A 21,401-nucleotide genomic window follows, 5' to 3' on the forward strand; every position below is an offset into this window, starting at 1 on the left:
TTTTTTTCCAGGATGAGGATGATGACATGAAACACCTGCCTTTCTCCAGCTTCAGTAGCAGAAAGATCAAGGATGAGATTCAGGTAAATGTCTACTGTGTAAGGCCCACATAATACATACATCACTTTAATCAAATCTGATCACCCTCATTATTTCAAAAACAAAAGTTATGTTATTGTATTTTAGTCCACCAATTTAGAGGAAACTGCTTATTAATTCAAAGTCAGATGAGGAAAACAGCTTTCCATCGCTTTCATTAATATGACCGTAACGGTTATAATTAGTTATTAATTTGTTAAGAGAGACCTTGTTGAGGGAGTATACATGGTAACTAGGGCCAGATGAATGCCCTCCTACCAGTTACATATGTACACTCATCTATGATGTGATATATTACCTTGTTGTGTTGGTTGGCTGGATTGACTCAAACAATATTTTATCTAGAGCATAACTTACTTGCTATTTCATCAAAGTTAACTAGACTTGCTATACATATGTATCTTTTTAAGACAGAGTGACTAACTGAAATAAATAAGTGCATATTTTCACAGGACTATTCATCATCTGTTTGTCCATCTAGCATATCCCTCATTTTGCACCTTCAATCCCTGAATATAATACAATGGGTCTAAATACTATAGCTTGGGACAGCTATATAATGTTCCACCCCTGTGGTATTCTTCATCCTGTTGAAAAAGTTCAGATTTCTATGAGAGAGTGGCAGAGAAATCAGCCTCAGTTATACAGGTAGAACAAGCAAATCACATACCAGCCTCACTTATACAGGTAAAACTCTCATCATTGAGAGAAATCTTGAATTCAAACCACTCATTCATTTACTGTGTAGACATTTTAAACAAAGGTGGACGTAAATTCCTTTGCCAAATCCTCACCAATAAATCATTTATCACTGATGATATGTACTTTACAGAGCGTTCTAAAATATTATAGAAGTAGTTTTTGATGTGATGATCCTGATATCTGTTTTCTAGACTTCCCCATCTGGTGACACAGAGATGGAGTTTCTGTCCGGGGTAGACAACGATGACCAGGCATTTACAAGAATGTCCCCATTTACGTTGACTGGAGGGTTTGATGAGCCCTCACCGTCGCCGTCAGATTTGGAGGACGAGACCCCTCTCAGTGCTCCCTTTGATCTGACCAATTAATGGCTACAGAGTCACACTTGTCTTCAGTGACCTATGTAAGATAGTCCCTGTGGTATTTTCATTAGTTTATTTTTTTATCATGTGAGAAATGATTGACTGTAAAAGAGATTGATTTCTCTTACCCTAGACAAGCATATCCATGATTTTATCAGTATGGGATTTCTCTGTGCCATTTTCTTTAGACACGTGTTTTCAAAAACAAATTGACTTGCTTTAATTTCTGCTTAAATTTATCAAATGAAACTTGTAAATGCCAAATTAATATTGGGTTGCCATCAGATTTAGCTTGGTCAATATCCACTATGATTTATTTGACCAAGAGAAATTTGCTCAAAAATGTTCTTTCTAAATATCGTTTGCTATGATGACAAAAATAAGATACCTGTTGCTTACATATATTTCTTCTGTAGAATTTTGAACTGACCTTCCAGAAGGTGATAAAATACAAGTCAGCATAGATTTTAAATGTAGTTAATAAAGTGATAAAGTAAATTCCTTCGTGCCAAATTATATTTTTGAGGTAAGATTAGAAAGTATTGTATGCATATCAGCTTTAAAATCTTATATGGATCAATGTAATGGAAAGGTGATCAGACAAAATGGGTATCGTTAAATTCTCGTTTTATTCGACTAAGTACAATATTGTACTAATTTAGAACGATTAAATTTGTAATGTTCTGTTTAAAGTGCTAACAAAGGGAGTGTCCTTTGTAGCCGATTCATGTTGTGATTTCCATGGATAATATGTTTATGATGTACTAGAACTGAAAATCCTTTAAAGGTACAGTTAATAGATTTAATTCTGTTAAAGTGTTTCCATGTCTACTGTCTATACGTATGTTATTTTTAGCATGTTCCTGACTTATGATGTTATATTATATAGTATTGTTGATAAAAAATTGTGTTTTTACTGTACACTGTGGCCTTACCCAATTTCACAAATGATCCTAGCTCTAGGAAGATCTTTGAGTTTTTCCACAGAAAAAACGTATTGCAGTTGGGAAAAAATCATTATTGGAAAAAAAGGCATTACTTAACTTCAATAACAATGCTTTTCTATGGAAAGTGTAATTCAAGAAAATTTTCCTCAAGTTAAAGAGCGTTTGTGAAACTGCTTTAGGCCTGGTGGTAGGGTTATCATCTGAGGCCGTGGCAGATGGAGGTCTGGTCTCTTTCCTTGTACATTAGCAGGGTAATACACATATCCCTCAGAAAGCTGCTGATGCCCTGCGTGTATGAACAGGGGTTATTTGGTCTATAGGTAGCCTGTACTGTTTGTCTGTAGGTGCATTCTAAAAATTAATTTTAATATTTGTGGGTCTGTTGCTTACTACTCACTGGCTATTTAACTCATTCACCCCTACATATTTAAATTGGACTTGCCTAGTCTTTGATTGGTATGGTTCAGGTGTGACTTTTGGGTTGAATTAGTCAAGTCCCATAGAAAGCTTCTTCTAATATTTTACAAAATACCTGGAGCTACCCTATCAAAGCTGGTTCTTTGGAATTAAGTAAATTGCCTTGCTTTAACATACTTGGTATGAATTTGGTTCAGGTGATAATACTTGTTTCATATATTTTTAATATTCCATGTTGCATGTAATGCTTGTAATAGTTTACTTATTGTTATGTATAATTGTTTGTCGTTATGAAGACAATACATTTTTACACTCTTGATTATTTTATGACAAGATCTTCCTTTGAGCCTCAGTCTAACTCGGTGTCAACTCGAGTCATCACCACATAATCCATAATCTTGAACATCAAAGGATTCAGCTATTGAAATGTTTACACATTTAAACTGGGCGAGACTCGGACAAAGAGATTCAAACTGACTATAGATTATATATAGATGTTGCTTTTACTGTTTTGAATAACCCTTACTACACCACATGAGGCTCAATGTAGACAACCTTACAATCTTAATTGTGTTCCCTAATTAACATAATGAATTCTCCAGAGTTAATTTTACAATTCAGTTAATTAGCAGAGCTAATTTTAGAATAAATCAGTTTGAATTTAAAATTCTAATTAATTTTACTTTTTTTATTTAAATGAACTTTTTTAATTACTTAAATTTTTACTCATGTTGATGTTTATTATGGACTAATTCAATGTAGTTGCGAAATTCTTTGTCTTTTATGATATATTGTCTCTTAATCCTTACCACTGCCAAAAACTTTTAACTACGTATTGGAAACTGTTTTTTTGGGGGGGATGACTATAGCCTTGATTAATCATTTATTAAAAAAAAAACATACCTTTCAGGATTTTTATGAAAATTAATAAAGATAAAATAAACAAAATATAATCCACAAGAGTTTCTGAGTGTAAACAAATCAGCAGGTTTAGACTGGGATTTAAACCTTGACTTCAGATTGTTATGCTATCGTAATAATCGATTGAGCTACCTGGCCTACAGAAGTGTACCAGCCCAAATGTGCTACAGGTTTATTGAAACGGAAGTTAAAGAGGGGTTACTGTAGAAGAAAATGGCAGCGCAGTGGGACAGGAATCCCTAAGTGATAGACAGCGAGGATGGGAGACTCCAAATCTGTTATGATATTTGACTACGGTGAAGGAAATCTTTAAGTGTTGTCTGCTATATCAGATGACCCGGGAGGGAGTCTCAAAATCCTGCTAGATATAGAAGACAAGATATATTTGGCTACGACAGAGGGAAAGAATTTTAATTGATTATGATAAAAACATTCTTTTTAATTAAAACTATTGTATTACATTTACAATACAGTAGTAGGAACAGAAACAAGTGTCTGAGACACAGTAGTGACATACATAAACTGTTGATATTATGTTGTTAATTTTAATGCATATTTTATTGCCAAATTGAAACACTGTGTTTATATTATTCAAACTTATAAAATACTTTTTATTACTATTTTACTTATGTACAGGGAGGGCACTATTGGAAGTGTATTAATTTTAATGTTCATATTGTATAGAAATTTTTATTTTTTTTTAAGACCAATATGAAATAGATTGAGATATTTTAAGATTTAATTTGAAAACTGTTCGGATGTGATAAGAGATTTGATTCAGTAGTAAAACTATGTTTGAAGAAGCTATCCAGTTTAGAAGGAACAATGACTAGATAGAAGTTATGGTATACCTCTACAACTTTCAATGCATGTGTTAATTAGTGACTGTTTGCACTGGGAATGTGGGTTTCACCATGTTATCCTGACACATGAATTTTAAAATATATATAATTTTGTTATTGTGAGTTTGTTAAAGACAGCATGTTGTACAATATTGTAATGTTTTGTTATATATAACGTTACCATGATTTGCTGAAATGGTATAAGTTGATGAACAATAAAGATCTTAATAAACAATAATGACTTTTTATTTGTCCATAGAAAGTGTCAAACTTTAATTCATTTTACAGAAGTTGAGTCATTCTCATTCATTCTCTTCCAAAACTTGATTATTTGACAGATGCTTGTCAGTTTGAGATAAGCTTTGATCAACACGCACATGTTTTGTTTCTCTTCTCTATTTAGTTGGTAATTGAGGAGATAGAATTTAAGGTAATTGAAGACACAGCATATTAATTGAGGACATGATATAATTGAGGACACAACAAAAACGGAAATTGAAGGCATATCAGGTAAATGAGGATGGACATATCTAGGCAGTTAGGGACATAAAGGGTAGCTGATACATGACATTCTAATAGGTAATTTGTGAACAATGTAATGCTTGATAAAGGCATCGGAAATTGTAAAGTTCACTTGTTCAAACCAGCGACACATTCGATTGTCTATTGGTTATCCAGATTCTAATATAATATGGAAAATCCAAACTTTGACAGGTTGAAAATCATCAGATTCATCTTGCACCTTCGTTAGTTCTCCATTTCTGGTTTTCTTTACATATCTACAATTATTTTATTTTTAATTTTTTTACAATAGGATTAGACAACAGGCATAGCCTATAATAGCCTTCATCTGCTCCGGTATAACATTAACATATATACAGTAAAAACATTGTATAAATAGAACATTTTCATAATTTACGTTAAATTAATTAGGTACATCATGTACTGATTACATTCATCTATTCTATGTTATTTCTTCTTACTGTAAAAGTCTTCATATTTGTCTCGAGATTTATTTTAGGATGAGATATACCACTTCTTAATCCAGATATAATTGGCATGGCTTCTATTTGAACTGATCCAAGAGGATTCGTTTCACCAATTGAACAATTATACAAACGAAACGTATAATGTCTCCAATGATTTCCTATCAACTTCGTATTTAAGCATTCTTAATATATTTAAACGTGTACAAGCTTTATTATAAATATCATGAATATGCCTGGCATGATATCTAGGATGAGAAATACCTTATTATATTGTGAACTGTTTCTGACTATCTATATACATAAGGATCTGTCAGGAATTTGTTATACACATGAAATGTCTCAAAATTGTTTGTCTCTGTGACGATCAGTCTCAATTTGTTCACCTCTGTAACACTTGATCTTGTGCTGTGTTTGTTATACTCCCTTTATTCTATGACTAGCAAGATAACCCACTAAGTACACAGACAAATTCATCCATTAAAGAGATTATCTCAAGCACAGCCTGTATATAACGCTTCTAAACGTAACAGGTTGTTTTTTTATTGAGCGTGCTGTTGGCTTTTTACCTTTCGCCTTCCTGATGATACTTCTAGATTGAAATTAATTGAAATGAAACAGCCATCTTTGTTGAATTCACCAATAATTGGTTTATTTCCTTTACTTGTTTTTCAAGTACTTTATCTTCCTGTTTCGAAGTGGTAAGGTCTCCTCCAGTCCCTTAATAGGCCTATCTGTTCCATGTGTACGGATATTCATCAAACACAACTTAAGTAGGTAATTAATCCTAACAAAGAAAGAAAGACACCGCTCTTATTTGATTTTAAACATTAAACATTATGTAGCGTATATATCTGGATTAAAAAAAATGACACACACATCATTGGTTTGAACTTCTTTTAAATTCTTTTAATCTGTTTGGTTCCCAATAAAGATAAAATTATTGAAAACTTGAAGTATTAAGGAGGGCAAATTTAACTTTATTCCATTCCATGGAAGGCCGGTACGGAATGCCAAACGCGCAATGCTCATTTTCAATGCAAAATGCGCAATGCTTATTTTCATATATCAAATTCTTAATGGTAATTGCGTATTGGGTAATGGGTGATCGTAAGAGGCGACTAAATTTGGGACCTTATCTCTTCTCTCCTTTCTAAACAACTTTCTTATTCCTAATGTCTCCCTTGACAATGCCTCACTTTTGGCCATTTGTTGAGCGTTCGCCCCTGTGAGGAAGGCTTTGGGTTCTGTCCCCTGGCCGAGACATACCAAAGTCTTTAAAAATGGTAGTTTATACTCCTGCTTAACGCTCAGCAAATTAGGAGTGGGACGACTGGTTCGCCCGTTGTCAGTATAATGTGACCGGGTGGGGCGTCCTGCTGGGTGTCTTCGGCAGAATGTTTCAGTGAGGTAGCACTATAAAGTCGGCATCAGTTTCGCGCTATCACAAGGAGACAAACACGAACATATCGCAGCCTCCCAATATACACACACATACACTACACGCATGCATCTTGCACCCAGGGGAGGCCGTCCTTAAATGACCTTAGCTGTTAATAGGACGTTAAACAAAATCAAACAAACAAACAAGCGTAATGGGTAATGCAAAATTCTAATGCCTAATCTAAAACGTCGGATTCTTTCATGTATTTTGAATGTCAAGAGAGATACATTTATATATATATATATTTAGTAGAAGACGTTAAATTATTTTCCTTTGCTATTTCTTGACAAAATATATAATATGTAGTTCAGCTAGTCCCATTCTCTATTTTCTTCAAACATGAGGATTTAATGCGAAAAGCTAATTGTCAATTGCTAAATGCGTTTTGTGTAATACCGGTTGCGAAATAAAAAAAAAATGTCAAATGTGTAATGTCGATTGCAACAGCTGAAATCCTCATTTCAAAGAAAGGGGTTAGTTGAGATATCTTTTTTTCATGAAGCGGCAAAAGGAAAATAATCCATTGCTTCTAGTCAGTGCACAATCTCTCATGGCGATTACAATCCGAATTTGACATACTAGTATTAGCTTTAAAATTTTACATTCGGCATTGGCAATCTGCATTAAGCATTTGGCATATGATAATAAGTATTCCATATTCTACATTTCGTATTGCGTACTGGTCTTCCATACTCAATTAAAAGTAAGACATAAAAAGTTTAATAGGCAAATACGCATACCGGCAATGTACAGATTTTCACGCATTAGACAAACAGACAGATACGCAACTTATATACAGACAGACACACAAGATACGTACTGACATACACGCAACAGACATACAGATAATAAATAACGAACAAACAGGCACACACCTACTGACGAACAGGCAGATACACACCAACTGTCATAGAAACAGCTACACACCAACTCCTCCAATCTTCCCTAGGGGGAGTCTAAAGTGGTTGACGATATTCATACCCCACATGTGTTTTGTTTACAAACATGGCAGATTACTGTCGTTGGATTTGTGACTGAAATAATAGGATTGGAGAAAAATAATCATCCCTACCTTGAGGATGTAACAGAAAAATCTCCTACCCTCGGGGTGATTTTTGTTGGTTGTCTTCCCCTCGGCAGAGCCTCGGGTTAGACAACCAAAAAAATCACCCCTCGGATAGGAGATTTCTCTGTCACACCCTCAAGGTAGGGGAAGATTCTATTAATCAACAACTGACTTACAGACAGATATACATAGCAACAACTGAATATTCGACGTCGTATTATGAATACGTAAATTATTATGAAGATGCACATACTCATTATGATCAAATTTTCCTAGCATTGGTATATATCTTCTAAAGTCGATTTAGATTTTCTCCACGGCGAAATTCATAACGCTGACCATACGCTTGTGGTCGACAAGTGACTTTCTATACAAGTATATATATTGATGTAATTAATTGTGAACCTTGTCGATATCATCCATCGATTACCAAACTTCCATCCATCGTTTAGTTTGAATATATTTTATTGCGATATAATTACAAAACGATTGGGCACAAGTTTCTTCCATCCTTGAACATTTGAAAAAAAAGTCAAACGCTAATAAATTCGCTGAAGATATCTTCCTTGAAGACTTGATGATGATTCGCTAATTATTGGGGTTGTTTTGATGGTCCCTTTTTTACGTAAAGGGATATGCCGTATTCAGTTCCAAATATATGTAACTGCTCCGTCTGATCACAAGACATGCATCCCTATTGTAGCGTATGACCGTCATTGTAAGAATGACCTGAGGTCATCAGGCTCTTTGGATATTGGTAGGATACAGGTCACGGAGCAATTGCGTCTAAATATAATTCCATAATGCCAAGACTTCTTCGGAAGATTCAAGAAGGGAAGATATCTTTTACAGGTTAAGCGATAATTGTGGATGATGTTTTTAAATTTTCATCATGTGTGTGATTTTTGTTTTCTCATACAATTTTACAAGAAAAGTGCCGCATTCTGGTGTAAACAAACTACATTGCTCCGTCTGATTACAAGATAATACATCCCTATTGTAACGTACGGCCGTCATTGTAAGAATGACCCAATGTCATTCGACTCTTTTGGATATTGGCGGGATACAAGTCTTGAGAAACGGAGCAGCGGCGTGAGTTTACGTTATATACAGCATATGTCTAAATATACTTCTATAACATTACAATAACTATAATAATCGTTCTTGAAATATCAACTTTATTATTATCAGACATTTAGAATTATAAGGAATACATATTTAAAGTCAATTACTGAGGTAATCGATGAGTCCGTTAAAATTAAGTAGCCAGAACCGTTGACAAGTTCAAAATGTATTGTGACCAGCCCTCTGCTCATGATCCCGTTTGAGAAAAAAACATGAACGCATTCAATAGATATATTTCATGGTCGTTATTGTTAAAATTTAATTGTGACCTGTCATCTTTTTATTGTCCCTAAAAAGGAGAAGGCTCAGAATTTTGAAACCTGCGTTTTTGATAAGTTTAAGCAAACTTTATCAAAAACGCAAAAAATCGAAACTTTCCAACATGGCTGTCTTCTTTGTCTTCTTACTGACAAAGAAACGTCTGCAAAATGCATGCTTACGCACGCACGATATCCATGTTATCGAATTGGGGGACATTGATTAGCTGTGAGAGGTCAAGCCACTTTGATTGTCACGGAGATACATTTCGGGGGCGTGATTTGTAAAAGATATTGATTGGTTGTGTTCAATGGTGTGGCATACATGTATGTTTATAATATGCTCGAGAATACACTGAATTTTTCAAGATTTTTTTTTAATCATATCTTTTTTTATGATTAATATTGACCGTCCGTATCAATCATAAGAAAGGAAAGAGATAAAAAGTATCTTCTTGAAAATGTTAGTCTGATAAAACAGTGTTGTTATGTTAGGTCTATACACATGGACAAATATCGATGGTTTATGTGAATCAAAAACTACTAAGTGAAGGACAACATTAAATATTATTCTTATAAAAGTCTGGTTTTGCTTGTTAATAATAAGTCTAAAAGGAGTTCCCAGAATACGGGAGATTGCTTCTAGGTCCAAGTAGCCTTTTTTCCAGCTATGGTCCCTCCCATACCCTTCCCCTCCTCCGGCGGAGGAAAGTAACACCATCCGCCATACTTATTTCTTGTAAGGTCAGCAGCTAAACATCAAGTATCTTGGAATTACAATCACCAAAGACTTAAAACAAGGAGCAATCACATCAGTTCCATAACCAGTAAGGCCAACCAGGCGAGATTTTCAAGACAGAAGTTTCGAAGATCAACCACCCTATAGATTACTACTTTTCTATGCTTTCAATCAAACTATCCTTTATGAGTTTCCCTTTCGCGCACCTGCTGATGATCAGCCGGCAAAAAAACCCCAACCCATTTCAAACCAACTTTACCATTGGCCAAAATGCTTATTATGTAATATGAAGGGCAGAAACTCACATTCGGCATATCTTTTCACAAACTGGATGACGACCCCTTTCATCAACATGCAAACTGCATTACATGAAAGTAAAATAAATATGCCAATTGAGTCTTGAAGTTACACGTTCCTAATCATTAATATTTAAGTGAACTGGCCACTTTCACAAGATCAGATATCGTTCAATATATATTGGTTCGTAGCAGTTGGGCGATAAAGAATTTTGGGGCGATATGGTTGCCATACTTGGGGCGAAATGAGCGATGTGAAATAAAGTTGGGGCGAAATGGTCTGGGGCGAAACGGTTTTGAGGCGAAACGTCTGTAATTTCTATATAAATTGATATATCTGTATTCTAATCATAGATATCTATTTCAATTGTGATCTGATTTTTGTTGTAGAATACATGGATGTAATTATCTAAATCATTCTCCGTTTTCAATCTGCACATTTAGGAGCAGAAACATTCTCAGACGTAATCCGGAAAAACAGGCACCCGAAGTTGTATCAAATTTTACTTTCAATATTTCAAAGTCACGTGACACAAGCAACATGGCGCTGTGCTGTGCTAGTAAGAATAATATATTTTCTTTAGATCTTTGTGATGTTATTACATGCGTTATGTCTTAGATGCATGAAATATTTTAATATATTCCTTTTCCTTTCTTTATTATGTCGAACGACAAATATGTTCTCTTAAAATAGCCATGTTGTGAACACATGGCACCGGCTTTCTGTTCGGAAGTCCGACGTATTTTGAAACAAAGTCACTCGCGCCTGAATATTTATCGTTTACGATTATCACTTTATTTACGGCTGCTATGACTATTTGAAAACTGCATATCTCAATGTTTCAGTTCATTTGTCAAATATGATGAAACTGCTCGACTATAAGATGAGGAAAATCTATAAAGAAAGTTAATGTTGGGGGGGGGGGTTGAATTCACCTGCTGTTACCACAGGTGCTCGGGTTCTGGAATATATGCGATATATTATCGCACCCCCTTAATACTAATGAATCATAAGATTTATAAGTATAAGGGGGTGCGATATATAGTATAAATCAAATGATTTATTAGTATAAGGGGATGCGATATCTAGTGGATGCGATAATATATCACATATATTCCAAAACCAGAGCACCTGTGACTGATACCCCTAACCCATTCCACCTCTTCTTACCCAAGTCGGTATATCATTGTAGAACTTGATTGCGATAAACTGTAACGCTAATGTGCGCTATCCAATTTGAATATAAAGCTATCTGGATTGTGTTCTTAGAACTTCTATATTGCTAATTTTGGAAGAATGGACACAATATCCTGAAACAAAAATCTATTATGCAAGTGAATTGTAACTCAATACAAATATTGCGGTATATTGTGGTATTTGAGAAAGTATTTTGATATATTAATATTAAGAGAATTTTGTCATCTATGAGTCCAATGACAAGTCAAATAGCAAGTTAGGTGATTCACTAGTCCACATGTACCCCATCGCCTATGAGCAAAAAGATACTAATGGATCTATATATTGGTGCATTAGTATCTTTTTGCTTGATTGCAATAGGCATCAGTGACTAGTCAATGCTGGATATACCTTTTGAAATCGAGAACTAGTATAAGTATCAAAGTCAAACCCAATCAATGTTTTATTATTGCAATCATAGCTTCTTTTTCTACTCAAAATTTGTTATATAATTATGTATTTAATATTTATTGATCCAATAATTGACATCATTCAATCTTTTTCTTCACAGTTAGTAATGAGGTTCCAGAACAGCCAGTTATTTCTTCAGCCTCTGGCCACATCTATGAGAGGCGACTGATAGAGAAATATATCAAAGAGAATGGAACAGATCCCATGAATGGCGAAAAATTGGCAGCAGATATGCTGATGGAGGTCAAAGGTATAATACTAGGAACTAGCTGAAAACTGCTCTGGTGCCTACACTTTAGGCTGCTTGGATTTGACAAATGATTTCATAACTGAATAAGACGATTGTTACAGTGCTTTTCCCCCCATTAATTTGGGATGGGTCCATTTTGTCTCTTTTTGGGAAGAAAATTTACCAATTGGAAAGGAAATTTTCAGGTTTAAACTGAAATTTTAAAAAACACCACTTAAAATCATTCGTGGATTGTTTATGAGGTATATTTTCAAAAACTGATCCTAAATTTACACTGACAGTAAGGCTGTAATAAAAGCTTTATTACTCTTCTGCGCTTCATAGTGAAGGTGTCTGCTTTGATATATGTCTAAATAAGCTATTGGTTATTTGAATGATTAGAGTTGACTGAAGTCCCAGTCAATTATTATCATGGGTACTTGTAGTCCTCTAAAATGTTTATTTTTTTCTGCTGCAGCTTCTCCACTTGTGAAGCCAAGACCTGCATCAGCAACAAGTATCCCAGCAATTCTGAAATCCCTACAAGATGAATGGGTTAGTCTTTAATATGTGTCAAATTACTGTACAGTGCTGTAGTTGTATTAATTATTGTTAAACCTACATGATACACTTTGAAAAGCCATCATGATGGATTTGTAGCTAAATAATGTGTTTGTATGGACAATTGAGCAGTTGACTCAACAAAGGAGTCCTAAGTTATACTAGGTGTACAAAGTCATTACATACATAAACAAATTTAGGGTATTTGTTAGTAATGATAAACAGAAGTTGTTCCACCAAAATGTTAAACTTTAAAATGAAAGCTACTTTTCATATCCATTAAACCTGAAATCAGCTTCACTCAGTGTCACCATGATCAACAAAATCAAGAACATTATTCAATTTCAAGCAAGAGTTTTACAGAAAAATATGTTAACTCCTATTTGGTATTAAAAATTAATGCAACAGAAGCTGTCACTGATAATCTGAGGTCATTACCTTTAATGAGAACTCGGGTGAAATGTACCTTGTTGAATATATTTTTGTACCTTCATGACTGATGTTAACTGTAAACCGTAAACACTTGTTCTAATTTTGTAGGATGCTGTTATGTTACACAGTTTTACGTTGAGACAACAACTTCAGACAGCCAGACAAGGTAAATCATTGATTAACCACATTATCTCAAGTTTACTGGAGAGATGGTAACTAAACAAACGTAACACTCAACACAATCTGTTTCCTTAAGTTTGTTTTGGAAAAGAGAATTCCTGTGTGCTCGTTAAAATTATTGGTCACATAAAAAACATGGATTTACTATTGGTGACACCTCAGTAAGTTTTGTTTTCAGTTTTATTAAGAGGAAAATTGCACCAGAGAAGTGTAATATGTGTGGTTATTTTTTAAATCCTACAATCTAATAATTTGACATTATATTGTCTGTAGAATTGTCTCACGCCCTGTACCAGCACGATGCAGCCTGTCGTGTCATTGCCCGTCTCACCAAGGAAGTCTCGGCTGCAAGAGAAGGTAGGAAAATGACCTATAACTGTGCTAATTTCTTTCTTTCTAAATATAAGTGCTTTCGGATATTATGAGGTAATAGCTATTCTCTTCGTTTTTGGCTTTAAAATTGAATTTTGAAAAGAGATCTTGTCTGCAGTGTTCCGACTGAATTTTGGATTTTGGGTATATTTAATGCATTTTCAAGATTCTGTACCCCTAGGTACTTAGTTACATGGGTCAATTCTTGAAAACTAGGGGTACAAATTACAACCAACTGTTTTGGAGATGAAAAACCCTCATTAAGGGTTTCTGGGAACACTCTGCAATTTGATATGTTTTAAAAATATGCTAATGATATTTTCTTGTTTAGCCTTGGCCACCCTCAAACCCCAGGCAGGTGTGGCTGCCCCTGGGTATACAGCTCCTCAACAACCGGTGAGTAGAAACACTATCATATTAATAGAAATTATCCATAATGCAAGTTAATTATCACATGATAGTGAAATTTCTTTTGATGTGAAGCAATTTTTCTATTTAGAAATTTTAAAAGATTGATTATATTACATCTTTTCGCCATGAAAGAAAAGCTACTTGTATGACGTCACATCATTTTGGTGTTTTTTATTTGCAGTCATATGGTGCGGAAGCCAATCCAGAGGCTGCCCAACAGCCAATGGAGGAGGCCGGCATGAGTGACGAGGTTCTACAGAAGGTAGGACATCACACAAGCGTATATATAAATACGTGGTTCAAATAAAATGAGCTGGGGAAAAAGTTTGTGTACAAAGTTAACTTGAAAATAATTATTTTAGTAAGAAGATGTTTCAAGTGAAAAGTTTTCTAATTTACCAAATTTTGATATATCAGTTTGTAGATATTATTGATATTGTCATCGAAAAATGTTCAGATTTTCATGTTTAACCCTCATGAAAATGATGACTGTTTATTTGTAGAATAGCAAGTTTGTGTAAGGTTACAAACTAAACATGAGAATAATAATCTAAATTTACTTTTGCAGCTGCAAGACAAAGCTACCCTACTTACAGCAGAACGTAAAAAGGTATTTAAACTTTCAGAAACTGTCAGTGACTTAGTGTTTTATAATAGCAGCATTACAATAAGGAATTATGAAATGTATGGTGAAAAAAATCCAGAAAAACCCAAATACCACTGGCAATGAAAGAATTCAATTTGTAACTTGTCTGTTATAAACTGATGTAACTAATACCTAAATGATTCAGTCTTGATACTGACCTTTATATGCGACTTAATATGATATAGACCTGTTTTGAAATTTTAATTTAGGTTATTTAGAAATGGGTCATTTGGTGATTTAATTGTATTTACCATCACTTTTAAATGGTTTTCAACAGAGTACTTTGTTACCGAACCCCATTCAATCTCAAATTTGATTGGATAATAATCTGTATATATCTATATTATATCTCTTAATAATCTGTATATATATATATTATCTCTCTTAATAATCTGTATATATCTATATTATATCTCTTAATAATCTGTATATATCTATATTATCTCTCTTAATAATCTGTATATATCTATATTATCTCTCTTAATAATCTGTATATATCTATATTATCTCTCTTAATAATCTGTATATATCTATATTATCTCTCTTAATAATCTGTATATATCTATATTATATCTCTTAATAATCTGTATTTCATTATATTCCTTTGTCACAAAACAGTATACACATGTTGGTGCTTTGTAATTTTAGAGAGGCAAGACTGTTCCTGAAGGTTTGGCTATTGTTGAGGATATTAAGACTTACAGACAGCTGGCTTCTCACACGGTAATAAAACATTCACTCCTAAAATGTTTCTTTTTAAAAAGTCTTTGATCTCAATAAGAACTACATAAGATTTTTTATTAACTGTCGGAGAACAAGATCTTCTGTTGAAAGAAATTAATTTTAAGTCAAAAGATAAAACTATACTAGTCTTGGTCATATTATTGTTAAGTGTTTATTCTGTGCCTTCTTTATTCTTCGTTTACTGATGTGTTGAAATTTGCTCTAAACAATATCACAACATTGAATCAGAAATGTTTTCAATTGTGACAACCCTCTGCCAATTACTAGTGTATGGTAATACCATTCTGCATGTATAATTCTGTGATTAAAATTTCATATTTTGAAATGGATTCTTTTCAGGGATTACACAGTGCCAGTGTTCCTGGAATTTTATCTCTTGACGTATGTCTGAAGGATACATCAAAGATTGTTACCGGTAAATAATTGAACTTCTTATTAAATTAAACCTGTTTTTGAAAGATGCATGGATGGCTTAGAATATGTTTTCTTTTTTAGTAGACTTTAATGTAGTTAAATGGTTTTTGATTGAAACTACAAATTATACATTTTGTGACGGATATTTATGTAGTTTCATTGGTACGAATTGTTTCTGATAGAGATGTTGCTGTGTTGACAGGTGGAAATGACAAGAATGCTGTGGTATTTAACAAAGACACAGAACAGGTAATGGCCATTCTCAAAGGTCACACAAAGAAGGTCACCAGTGTCATTTATCATCCAGAAGAGGTAAGCTATTACATGTTTTTCTTGTTGACAAATTTTCCTTGTTTGTTTAAAAAATGATGCAGATTCACAACCAGTTCAGTTTTGATATTAGATACTAGACAGCACTATGCTTCTGTGCACCAAATAGAAGTTTTAATGAATCCTTGATTTGAAGTGAAATTGTAGAGAATATAAGTATGTTTTTGTGTTCAAATGTTTGTTAATATGTAGAATTAGTATTGTAGTTCCAGGATTGAATAATGATGGAACATATTTGAACATACATCCAGACTATTAGGATAGGGTATAGCTAGATTTCCTTTATAAGATTGTTTTCAATGATAATACATGTTCTGTACCTACATTATCTTCAGATACTGTTACTGTATATTCTGTCTTGTGTGTGTAGGAGCTGGTGTTCACTGCCTCGCCGGACTGTACCATCCGTGTGTGGGGTGTACAGACGGCCCAGTGTGCCCAAGTCATTCGTGCTCATGAGGCCCCCGTCACAGGCATCAGTCTCCACGCTACTGGTGACTACCTTCTCAGCTGTTCCACAGACATGGTAGGTAGACAAATCTATGTAATACTCTTAAATCTTTGAAATTTGTTCATTATTATAAGCAACAGTTGATTTCCATAGAGAAAAAAGAGATAAAGATAATGATTGCAATATCCAGAGAAACAGCTGATGGGAGAGACTTGACTCTGGGCATTGTTTTGATGTCATGCTAGTATGACGTCATAGTTTCAACGAGTCATTGTGATGTCATAATTTTTGTACCTCATTTCCTTTACCTCCGAAGAAGCAAGATAGACATGACTTGAATCCATCGTTTACCTTTTCCCTGTCAGGAGGTCGAAATATTGGGACTGAGAGTGACAATTGTGTTATCATTGTTCTTTATTATTTTTTCTAGTATTAAAGTTTCCTTTATAGAAATTGATGTAAAAATATATTTAATGCTTACCTGTTGAAAAAATGTCTTGTTATTCAGTCAATAGTGGATACCAACTGAATTTTATCATTAGTTCTGTTTACTTGCATAGGGACCACAGTACTTATTCATCCTCATTTTACTTTCAATGAGAAGATTAACTAGATTCCGTTGAAGGTCTTTATGTCAAAGGTTAAGGTCACAGGTGCTGTCTGTACAAATTAAGTGTTTTTTTTGTAAAACAGTTGTCACTGAGACATCAATTGCAATATTAACTATTTTTGATGAGTACCATACCACCACATAATGGCATGTGAAAAAAGAGTGGTTTCAATTGATGGTAATTGAAAGGAAAGCGTCATAATAAAATGGTCCAGGACATTGGTGTTCATTTGGTTCTGCAATATTTTAAAACCAATTCTCTTTAATGTAAATGTTTCTTGTCGTAATTTAGTATAGGTAAATGTTTAATCCAGACATTCAGAGTTACATGTACATTGTTTTTTGTATTTTTGCCTGTTTCAGCACTGGGCATTTTCAGATCTGCGCGTTGGCAGAGTTCTCACTAAAGTCAGCGATCCAGCTTCTCAACACGGTAACTTTTTCAGTCTGCCATTTCATAGTGATTTTTTCATCAAACTTGATAATTGTCATTGTACCTTAATAAGTATTTATCCTAAATAATTTTCCACAAATAATTCAGAGGCAGCATCTACCAATGTACAAAAAATGTAGATGATTCATTTTAAACAAGAAAATACACAAAGGTTTGAAATTAGAGTCACAGATGATGAAACTAGATTCATTGTAATAACTGTAAAAAGATAATAAACTCAACCATTGTTTTGATAAACAGCTATAATATTTTGTAAGAAAAAAAATGTTTAGGTATTTTTGTGAAATACATCTTTAGTTGAATGTAACGAAAGCCAGAAAATTATTGAAATACTACTTAATTTGATAAAGATAGATTCAGTTTAAAAAAGGAAATTTGATACTTATTCTCCGCGGTATGATCCTTCTTCACATCTCTGATTTTAACACATACTAATGTGAATCTAGATGTCCTTGTAGCTCTTACCTGATAGTACTTTACTTGTAACAAATGTCTCTAATTTCGGATGTAGCCCTGACCTGTGCACAGTTTCATCCTGACGGTTTGATCTTCGGTACCGGTACGGAGGACTCGATGATAAAGATCTGGGATCTGAAAGAGCGAGCAAACGTAGCTAACTTCCCAGGTCACCAGGGGCCCATTACTAGCATTGCTTTCTCTGAAAATGGTAAGTCCTCCTTTCTTTAAATAATCAGAAGTATTGTTTCGTGTCCTCCAAACTGCAAATTAGAGATTCGGAAAACACCTATCTAGTATGGTCAATATCCATGCATTCGTTGACTGTCTTTTGTGAAAATATGATGTGTATCTATTGATAAATATCAGTTTAGAAAATGATCGATGTTGTTAGACTATGAGGAAGTCAGTGTGACTAAATAATACAGGTGTCATCATACTGTCCCATAATTACATTTACCTACTGGATACATCAATAAGATGTGATGTAAAATGCTTTCATGTCTTTATTCCTTATTCTACTGACACTTTCTCTTCAGGTTACTACTTGGCTACGTCTGCAGAAGATTCTGTTGTCAAACTTTGGGATTTGAGAAAATTGAAGAACTTCAAGACTTTACAACTTAGCGATAAATATGATGTAAGTCTATAAAGAACTTATCTTGTCACATTAAAAAAAAATAGAATAAATTTGAAAAGCTTGCGAAATTAACTCAGTATTTTTGTTAACTTAATGTTGTAATCTATAACTTGTTAATTATTTACAATCAACAAATTTCCTGATTATTAGGCAGCTGAAAATCTTTATTGTATGTTGGATATGGATAATTTAAAAGAAAACTGATCTTCTGCGCCAGGTTTGATATTAACACAAACTGTATAGAATAGAAATTTGACCCTTACATGTTATTCTTAAGACAGAATTGTGAAAATTGATATTCTTAACACTATTAAATGTAAAGTAGAGGAGAGTCTTTCAGGATCATTCATGTTTGTTTTACAGGTGAGGTCACTGTGCTTTGACCAAAGTGGTACCTACCTGGCGGTTGCAGGTACTGATGTCAGGTATGTGTATTCCCTGTAGCTTAACATTACAATGCAAAATCCAATTTGGAAGTTTTCCTCCTAAATTCCAATTAAACATTTTCAGTATATATGAATTGTAAACAAGGGAACCTAACAATAGCTATATTTTTCACACTAGCACAAGAAAAGCTTGATTGATTCTGATATCTATTTCTAAATCAGGATATCCACCTAACCTTGTGATGCTACACTGTCAGCAGGTTGAAAATGCACTATTATACAGTTTTTTTATGATATGTCTAAACAATGAAGAATATGATTTATTTTCTTGCTCTACATTTTCAAAAACAGTAGGTTGAGCTGTTGTAAATTTTAATTCTACAACGTTTCTTTGTATGGTTAGTTTAAGTTTCTTTGTATGGTTAGTTTAAGTTTCTTTGTCTACCAGTTTCACTCACCAGTATTTTCCTATTTATACAATTTTTACTTGAAATCATTTACAGAGTTACAGAAATCAACATTTACTGTTAATTTCACAATTGTACACATGTAGATTTATATACCTGTGTAATAGCATATTGCTTGTTTCACTTATTGTCAATAAATTTGTTTTACAGAGTTTACCTGTGCAAACAGTGGCAAGATCTTGTGGTATTTAACGACCACACTGCGACTGCGACCGGTGTCCGATTTGGCCACAATGGTACGTTCTTGGCGTCGGCCAGTATGGATCGTTCACTCAAGTTCTTTGGTATACCATGAAGGACATGACGACCTGGATGAGTGTGTGTAAATAACAGTGGAGGAGACAAGACTGGAGCTTGATGGTGACCGTGTGTGTGTACATAGAGACGTAAAGGGAGAGGAGAAGCAGGGCCTATACATTCAAAGCATGCACAAACTAACACTTTATTAGAATAACAAAAATATTTTTCCACGATTATGAAGTTTGATGGGAAAGATATTTGTTCATGTTTTCAGATGTGCAGATCTGCTGTTTAAAAACGTGTATTTTTCATTAGTATGTGATGTGTACCATGCTAGCTGAATCACTTATTTTCAACTCAAGTGTCCTCCTTAAGTACCTTGTTTTTTCCTAAAAAGGAGTTTAATAGTTTGACAAAAGGTGATTTTTACTGGATGGATTTGTATATTGTATATTTTCTTTCAGGAATAAGTTTACCATGCTTTGAAAAAAATAGGTCTCTCTTTCTGAAATACGCGTATTTTTATCCTTCAGAGTTCTTTAGAATATGTGTGTGTCTATTTTTGGTACAGAAATAGAACAGTTGTCATACATCATGATCTAAGCTGCTAACTGAAAATGTGAAACGTCAAAAGCTATTCTTAATTTGGGGGGAAAAATGTAATATTAAATTTGTGAATTATGGTTTTAACATTACATCTTTTTGTTTTATAGAATCTAATTGTAAACATGTATATTGTGTAAAAAAATGAAAAATTGCCAGAACTTGTTAAATATTAACATCCAAGGTAATTATTAAATTCAAAAATATAAATTACTCTAAACACAGTTTTTGTGGTATGGTTTATTTTTTGGTATATCTGATGAGGGATAAATGATTTGAAGACACAAAAAATCACTACAGAAAGTGCTTCACAAAGCCGTGTATTAATGAAATTGAATCACTGCAGTGCCATCAATTTATCTTTAAAAAGAACCCATCTATTAATATTGTGGACAAAATTGGTGTGTGTACTAATATAAAAAGAGGAATGACTTCAAATTGCAAATCAGTCTGACTCGATTAAAGTATACTCCTGTTTTACCAAAAATCATCTTTATTGATAACTGTGTAGCAGTTATATTCACTGTGTAGAAGTTGTTTACTGTGTAGAGATTAAAAAAATTATATACTGCATAGCAGTTAATGTGTTCTGTGTAATGGTTTAAATTAATCTTGCAAGACTTTTTCTTTTTATTACATTCAAAATCTGAACAAAATCTAGGAATTTAAACTTTACATGAACTATTTGTCAATGTGAAGTTCAATGTATTTCATTGTCATTTGACTCACAAAACTTAGTATAATGCAAACAGTTTATAATCTTTGGGTCAGGCAAGGTTTTATATGCGACATAAAGCAACATGTTTTTAAGTGTTGATTACTTGTTGTAAGCTGCTTCATTTATTTTCCCTATGTACTTGTACCTTGAAACACAATATTAAAATTGAGACATGTAAATATTCTGTTTTAATCCTTGCTTAAACC

At 33.7% G+C, this 21,401-nt stretch overlaps 2 protein-coding genes across 3 annotated transcripts in view; both read left to right on the top strand.

The window, feature by feature from the left end:
* Nucleotides 1–3,374, top strand: part of LOC110442746 — a 33,486-nt gene extending 30,112 nt beyond the window's left edge. For both annotated transcript variants that reach the window (XM_021486495.1, XM_021486496.1), the window contains exons 17-18: nucleotides 12–83; nucleotides 993–3,374. In XM_021486495.1, the coding sequence (XP_021342170.1) occupies nucleotides 12–83; nucleotides 993–1,169 (249 nt within the window). In that variant the 3' untranslated portion in view covers nucleotides 1,170–3,374. The remainder of the gene's footprint in view (nucleotides 1–11; nucleotides 84–992) is intronic.
* A 7,351-nt stretch (nucleotides 3,375–10,725) lies between these two features.
* On the top strand, nucleotides 10,726–21,215 carry LOC110442736 (pre-mRNA-processing factor 19-like). The gene is made up of 17 exons (XM_021486484.1): nucleotides 10,726–10,763; nucleotides 11,952–12,101; nucleotides 12,559–12,635; nucleotides 13,182–13,239; nucleotides 13,527–13,610; nucleotides 13,957–14,021; nucleotides 14,218–14,298; nucleotides 14,605–14,646; nucleotides 15,331–15,405; nucleotides 15,766–15,841; nucleotides 16,043–16,152; nucleotides 16,541–16,696; nucleotides 17,595–17,664; nucleotides 18,197–18,352; nucleotides 18,681–18,781; nucleotides 19,145–19,206; nucleotides 19,785–21,215. Exons 1-17 carry the CDS (start codon nucleotides 10,745–10,747, stop codon nucleotides 19,927–19,929), a joined length of 1,527 nt encoding a protein of 508 aa, XP_021342159.1. The 5' UTR covers nucleotides 10,726–10,744; the 3' UTR covers nucleotides 19,930–21,215.
* Nucleotides 21,216–21,401: the final 186 nt, after the last annotated feature.

The sequence above is a fragment of the Mizuhopecten yessoensis genome, unplaced genomic scaffold (assembly GCF_002113885.1).
Source record: "Mizuhopecten yessoensis strain PY_sf001 unplaced genomic scaffold, ASM211388v2 scaffold716295, whole genome shotgun sequence".
NCBI classification, from domain to species: Eukaryota; Metazoa; Mollusca; class Bivalvia; order Pectinida; family Pectinidae; genus Mizuhopecten; species Mizuhopecten yessoensis.